The sequence below is a fragment of the Echinops telfairi genome, unplaced genomic scaffold (assembly GCF_000313985.2).
Source record: "Echinops telfairi isolate 266 unplaced genomic scaffold, ASM31398v2 ScPeMD7_23;HRSCAF=83, whole genome shotgun sequence".
Taxonomy (NCBI): domain Eukaryota; kingdom Metazoa; phylum Chordata; class Mammalia; order Afrosoricida; family Tenrecidae; genus Echinops; species Echinops telfairi.
In genome coordinates, this window is record NW_022103920.1 from 81,945,755 (window position 1) to 81,953,484 (window position 7,730).

Consider the following 7,730-nt stretch of genomic DNA (forward strand, 5'->3'; position numbering starts at 1 on the left):
ACTCCTCCGGAGAAAGATGAGGTTTTCTACTTTTGTCAAGAGTTATAGTCTCTGAAACCCAAGGAGCAGCTCTACCCCACCTTTCAGGGCTGCTACAAGTCAGATTCAGTTTGATGGCAGTGAATTTGGCTTTAACTTTTATAACAATTTACACCCTGCATGTACCTTGGAAATGGGGCTACACTGTAGCTGAATATTGTTATTGAATCCTAAGGTAATTGAAAGGCATACAATAAATCTTAGTCATACTACCAATGAGAGGGGATTGCAAATCTTTTTCAAATAAAATTTTCTACTGTATACCTGTTACAGAATACACACAGGATAATTAAAAATAAATGTTATCCATGGCTGAAAAATACCAAACGAAAGGTGGACTTGGAACAACCAAACAAAACGCAAGCACAGGGGTGACGCGGGTGGGTAGGAAACATTGCTCTCAAGACAGTGCTGACTTACAGTGGACCCTGAAGACACAGGGGAGTGTTCGGGAGGGGGTTGAAGGCTGTAATGTTCATGGAAGCAGACGATAGACGACCTTATCTTTCTCCCACCAAGTTGTTTTTGGTTTCGAACCACTTACCTTCTGACCAGCAGCCAAGCATTTAACCACCGAATTCTCAAGGTTCCTTAAAATTAGTTTAGAACCCTCACAGATCACTGGGTGTGGTGACAAAAGGCAGAGTGGGACAATCATCTATTCTTTCAAAGGCTCGATTCTGTAGCTGGGAGTTTCCTACCAGGAAAGCGGTTTCCTACACTGTAAAGGCACTTCTTCTGAAAAACAGTCCACTTCAAGAGCCCCGTTTTCCTGCTGACTGGCGGGCACCTCTGGCGCAGGGCCATCTGACTGGCTCTGGAACTAACCAGAACACCGCTGTAGCTGTCCCTGTTTCTTCCATGTACAAAGTGCCATTCTGCAAAGTCTAGGGATTGCTTAGACAAGGAAACAATCCACTTTTTCCTCCTCAACCCAGCCCTGGGAAAGAAGTAGGAGGTGGATTTTATGTCCCGGTTATGGAGGTCAAACTGAGACAAAACACGACCCTGGGCTGAACTCCGGGCAACAGCAGAGCCTAGTGATCGTGGGGGAGAGCTCTTGATTTCCACACTCCAATGCCACCAAGGGTAAGAACATGGCGCCTCCACTGCCACTGGCCCTGCCTGTGCCCAGCCATTACTCCCAACAGAAGCTTCTGGCCCAGGAGAGCAATGGTGAGTAGGGGCAGGGCCCACAGAATCGAGTCAGGATCACCGTTCCCTGGCTTCTCTCACTTGGCTTAGGTACAGGCCATGGCAGGTGGTGAGGATACACAACATGTAGCCCGATTATTAAACACTTTCTTCCACGAAAGCATTTTGTTCGTCTATGTAAAGTACGTTAACTCGTATTTTTAAAGGACATATTCACAAGCAGATTTTGTGCCTTGTAGAGTTTGTACAACACAAATCCAGACAGGTATGGAGAGGTGTGCATATGACAACACGTTTCTGAGGAGAAAAAGATAGAATAATGTTCCGTGGGCATTCATACCTTCCACCAATATTAAATTCAGATTCATGCTAACTACAATCAATCAAACAAGTGCTAATCTTTAGTTAGCACCAACTATGAGCCTGACGAGTGCTTTACTTCTAACCTAGACACCAACAGCACCAGAAGGACCACGGCCGTTTTAATGGGAGTGTAGTGGGCTAGGTCTTGGGCAGCTAACCACAGGGTTAGCAGTTCAAAAGCACCAGCTTTTCCATGGAGGAAGACTAGGCTTTCTGCTTCCGTAAAGAGTTAACAGTCTTGGAAACCCACAGGGGCAGTTCTACCCTGTCCTATAGGGTCACTGTGAGTCAGAATGGATTCCACAGCAGTGAGTTTTTGTTTTGTTTTGTAATGAGGAAACAGGCTTCGGGAATTCAAAGTTACAGGACTAATGAATGGGTGAAACCAAAATTTCAGCGTTCGAGTGCTCATCATGATGAATCCCATCCTCTTAACACTTCACTGATTTTATCACTAGGTTGTGGGCACACTGGCAAAGTGAGGCCCCCTGGTTTGAAAATTTCAAGAGTGTCAGTCTTTATGGTAAAAGGTGATGGAATTCATCTTGGTTTTTCATGGCCCTGAAATGCAGGGTCAAAGAGAACAAAAGGGTTTATGATGAGGAAAGATGTGCATCAGGGTTGTAACCTTTCATCACACTTAGTCAATCTGTCAGATGAGCAAATAATCCAAGAACTGGGCTGTCTGAAGAAGAATGCTGCATCAGGATTGGAGGAAGGCTTATTAACAACCCCCAAGATGCAGTGACACAACCTGGCTTGTTGAAAGCCAAGAGGATCTGAAGCACTCACTGAGGGAAATCAAAGGCTCTAGTACAGATGGCAATTCAGTGTAAAGAAAACAAAAATCCTCCATAAGCAACATCAAGATTGAGGGTAAAAAGATAGACATTGTCAATGTTTCATTTGATTTGGTTCCACGATGCAGGTTCATGAAAAGAGCAGTCAAGAAATCAAGCAAGATTTGGATGGTTATTAGAGCTGTGGCTGTAAGGGGACCCAATAAAATGATTAAAAAAAAAAAAAAGAAATCAAACAATGTATTTCACTGGGAAAATCTACTGCACAAGGCCCTTTGAAGGTGTTAAAAAGCAACGATATCATTTTGAGGACTAAGCTACACCCGACCCCAGCCATGGTATTTTCAATCACTTCATGTGCATGTGAGAGTCGGCCAAGATATAAGGAAGACAGCAGAAGAATTGTGCATTTGAATTAGGGTGTTGTGAAACAGACTGAAAGTACCACAGACTGCTAGAAGAACAAACAAATCCATTTTGGAATAGGCACAGCCAGACAGTTCTTTAGCGGTGAGGGGGGAGAGACTTCGTATCATGCACTTTGGACATGTTATCAGGAGACACAAGTCCCTGGAATCTCCATGTGCTTTGGTATCAATCTCACTCTGGGTCTAGGAGGTTCTCAGCACTAGGGAACACACAACTCAATCCATGATATTTATTATTATGCAAATTAAATTTATTTTTGCACATATATTGAAGTGTTAAATGTTAATTTGCACTTTCCATTGAAATAACTGGACACCGAGTATGATGACTATATTTAACAACGGAGAAACTCCTAGGTGTAAGGTTCCAACACCTTTACAGACTGAACGACAGTCTGGGGCTCAGTTGGGATGGAATCCTAAGCATGACTGCCAAGGTGGACAACATAACGGGATACAAAAATGGCCCCTGACAACAACTGAGAAAGTGACTATTCAATAGTATGTTTTCCAAGGGTAAAAAAGGCCCCTGAAAGTGAGAGATGGCTTTTATTATGAGGGTCAAGCTAAGGTTGGAATGAACTCTTCTCTGTCACAAGGTATTCGCATTTACAAAACAACGTTGTGTCTGTATTAAAGTGGGCGATCCCACATATAAAAGATCAGCATTGGATGAGTGAATACATGGTTGAATGACCACCAACCCAAACTAGGGGGGGGAAACTTAGTTATCACGTACATCCCTCTTGCGTTTTCATAAGGCCGTTTCTCAAAACAAACGAACAAACAACAACATCAAAACTATTCTGAAAACCAAGCCAATCAACTTCAAATAACACACACACATATATAGGATCTAATAAATCTAATATCTATAGTATTTAATCTGAACATTTCACTGAATGGCTCCAATTCCTATAGTGTTCTGAGCATTTATCACTGCTGTTTTCTTATCAAAGGAGCGCATAAGACAGGAGAACCCCGGTACTCGACCGCATCAGTATTTAACATAATTGGTTTTTGAGAGAAATGTCCAGAAAATTTTGCATCGGAGCTCAAACAAAACATCAGAATCCGACCCAACACACGTGATTTTTGTAAACAAAAGCAGTTCGTGTTTAGGTCACTCGATGTTACTTGGTGTTGTTAGTACGTGTTGTTTAAACCTTTTGCAGCTGTGTTCCAAGCATTTTGCTATAATTTTCTTAGTCTTCGTGACTTTTTGTACTGTTTTAGATTTAAAAAATGGGTCTAAGAACGAGTTTTTTGAAAATAATCATCATGATAAGGAACGGGTTAACGTGTCATTGGTATTGTTCATGATAATTTAGTAAATCCTTTTAGAAAAGTTAAGGAAATATCAACAGCCGACCACATGAGACAGATACTTCCTTTAGAAAGCCATCGAGGTCCTAGTGAAAGATGGAAAACAAGGGAAAACTGAAAAGCAGCTGCCAGTTGATTCTACGGAAGGGGATTCCCTTCTAAGCAACGGCGCTCTCTCATATCCGTGTCCACAGATCCAGGTCCTCATCAATCTCAAGGTATGGGCCATACTGCAGTTGTTAAAAACTTTTGTAACATTGTGTTTCTTATTTAAATTATACTAATTAACTCTGAACTTATTTACTTTGAAATTTCTGTGTAATATTTTCTATAAAAAGGCAAGGTTAGGGTCAAAACTTGGTGGTCGAGAATAGATTCTCAATTATTTCTTATGGGAAAAATTGATTCGGAACTCAACTGCATCACATCTCAACACTCCTAGAACAGATCAGTGTTGAGGTCTGGGGGTCTACTGTATTAGTTGCTGTTAGGTATAGAGGACACACACACACACACATACACACACACACGTTCTGGCTTTATCCCAATCAGAATTCCTCCTGAGTACCAGGTTTATGGAGAGAAATGTCTCCATGAAGGTGCAACATCAAAACCAACACAGGAAAGCTGTAAAACAGGGTGGGGGTCCCCCTTTAATAAGTGCCAGAAGGAAGTGATGGGAGTTCTGAAAACATTTGTCTTCCTAATCCATCCTGGGAGATCTTGAAAGAGTCCGCCAGTGTCAGGCCTCAGGCAAAATCCGATTGGTCTGGAATCAAAGATCTGATGTAGTGTTTCACAGTGGCCAACTCCCTCCTTGTCCCAGGCCCAGGCAGGATTCAAATGGAGACCCCGGTGATGATGTGTCACAAATGGATGGACATGTCTGAGGTGGGAGGTTGGCTTGATTGCTGCTTCCAAACCTGGAACTAAGTGGTTGGGACGGATTCTTGGGCCAGTGCTTCCCAGGGAGTGAAGGCAATGCCAGCACAGCCGGCAGACCCTGCAAAGGCTTAGAGACCAGTGTGCTGTAACCCGCAGCTTTCTGACAGCCCACTCCTTCTTTACCTAACTGTAGGCGGAAGAATTATTATGATTTACATGCATTGACTTCCATTGATCTACAACCAGCTAATTCTGCCAACAGAGATCTATTAAAAAACAACAACAAGAACCACAATAACAACATATAATTAACTGAAGTTATTTAGGAACTAATCACTCAAGCCCTTTTTTCTTCCTCCTATTTAATTCCTTTCGCCAGCTCCCTATTGATTAGCTTCTCTTGCTCATTAAAGAAACAAAGCAAATGAAACGTGAAGTCACAGGGTCATCTGTGATTAGAAGCTGTCATGAAAGGTTTAAGGACTAGCAGGAAGGGAAAAGGGAAGAGTTACTGGAAAGTTCTTCTTTGTTCGTTTGTTTGGGTTAGCAGGAACTTTGGTTCTGGAGCCAAGCACAGCGAGTTTGGGTTTCTTGTTTTGCCACTTATTAGATGTGTGCCCTTGGGCAAGGACCCCAGTCAGTCTGAGTCAGCTGCGGAACAATGACTCTTGGCAACCCCATGTACAAGGAAACAAAACACTGTCCAGTGCTGTACCATCCGCACAGCCACTGCCGTGTTTCGGCCCACTGCCAGCAGTCGCCATGTCATGCCATCCCCTTGGAGCTCTTCCTCTTTTCATTGATCCTCTACTTTACCCAGCAAGATGTCCTTCTCCAGGGATTAGTCCCCCTAACACGACCAAAGTGTGGGGGACAAGTTTCAGCGCTCACTTCCAAGGAGCATTCCAGCTGTACTTCTCCCAGACAGACTGGTTCACGCCTCTGGCCGTCCATAGGACTTTCAATATTCTTTGCCAGCGCCACAGTCTAAATGTATCGATTAGTCTCTCACCTCACTTAGCCATTGCCCAGCGTCCGTGGACCCACGAGGCAATGAGAAACAACACGGACTGGGGAGGGCACACCTTGGTCTTCCATGTAGCGCCTTTGCTCTTCGACACTTCAAAGAGGTTCGTTGCAGCCATTTTGCCCAACGCAATCCTTGAGCTGATTTCCTGCTGTTGCTTCCACGGGTGTCGATTGTGTATCCAAGCACAATGAAATCCTTGACAACTTCAATCTCTCCCCCTGTTTATTGTGATGCTGCTTATTGGTCTATTTGTGAGGATTTTTGTTTTCCTTGTACAGAGGTGAAAGTTCAAAAGAATTTGGAAGGATTGCATTAAATAATACAAAGACCCAGACATAGTCATTCCTACCTGGTAGGCACTCAAGCTACATCATTAAAATAATCTAGAATGATCTCTTATTACGTAATTATGATATGGTTAGAAGAAAATGCTCTTAAACTGAGTACAATTTCCCAAATAAATGTGTACATTTTAAGCTGTAAACTGCTTGCTGATCTAAATTTGCATTTAAAAATCTGAGTGAACCAGATGCGAATAGCTTGTTAGAAGACCGAGTACATTGGAAACCCAACATGTGTAGTTGGGTTAAAGTTGAACACCTTTGATTTCTTCTCCCGTTTGACCCATTTTGAATTCGTCCTCAGTTTAATTATTTTTTTTGCTTTCTTTCAGATTGTGGTTTTTCTGGTTTCATTTGATAATTGTTGTACAGTTCTGATTTTTTGTTCATCTTATATGCTATCTGGGATATGTAAATCTATAAAGACAGTAACTAGATCAATGGTTTCTTGGGATAATGGCAGCAAACACCCACAAAGGTGCAGGGGAGGTGGGGAGCTAGTAGTAGTGAATACAATAATGAAGAAACTGTTCTAAAATTGATTGTGGTGATGATTGTGCAACTCTTTTTTAATGTTTATACCAATGAATTGTATGATACATGCATTATATGTCAATAAAACTGTGAAAAAGTGGGGGGGGGGGAACATTACTAGATAAAGGTTTTGAGCCACAGTGAAAATAAATAGACAGATAATTGTCTAAGATAGCTACGTGAATTAAACTTTACCTGTCGGCTTCCCTGCTTGGAGGAGCAGCTGCTTGTGCTCCTTGAAGGCGAGACCAATTTTTGGGACACCCCGAGGTTCTTCTCATCGCTCATTGTGCACAGGAGGTGAGTTGGCCTCGGTGCTGTCAAAATGCCAGCAGCAGGGAATGGAGCCGAGAGGATGGAAACCCCACGCGGGCAGGCGGATCAGCTTTCAGCCAGCACGATGTGAGAGCATTCTGCGTGACCTGGAAGGAATCCCTTAAAACCTAGGGAAAGGAAGAGAGAGAGAAAGTCAGAGGTGTCGGGCGTCATCTACAGATTACAGTGTCACAACGTTTCGCTGCATCGGAGACTGTGGAGGGGGGGATGCTTCACACTTCTCTCGCTGGAAATCGTGCATAGGTTGTTTTCCATGTAGCTTTGCAGTATGGCAGATTTAAGAATGCTAAGAAGAAAGTTTGAGTCAAGACACCTACAAGATACAACACCTGAAGTCACTGAAGACAATGGTTGCACAAGCAAGTGTGGTGAAGAAAGCTGATGGTGCCCAGCTACCAAAAGATATAGCACCTGAAGTCTTAAAGACCTGAAGATAAACAAGCACCATCTAGCTGAGAGACAACAAAACCCACACGGAAGAAGCACACCAGCC

The 7,730-nt window shown here is 43.0% G+C and overlaps 1 protein-coding gene across 2 annotated transcripts in view; it reads right to left on the reverse strand.

Annotated features, from left to right (window-relative positions):
• Window positions 1-7,324, reverse strand: part of OSBPL3 (oxysterol binding protein like 3) — a 120,990-nt gene extending 113,666 nt beyond the window's left edge. For both annotated transcript variants that reach the window (XM_045288775.1, XM_045288774.1), the window contains exon 1: window positions 7,097-7,324. In XM_045288775.1, the coding sequence (XP_045144710.1) occupies window positions 7,097-7,189 (93 nt within the window). In that variant the 5' untranslated portion in view covers window positions 7,190-7,324. The remainder of the gene's footprint in view (window positions 1-7,096) is intronic.
• Between the last annotated feature and the right edge of the window lie 406 nt (window positions 7,325-7,730).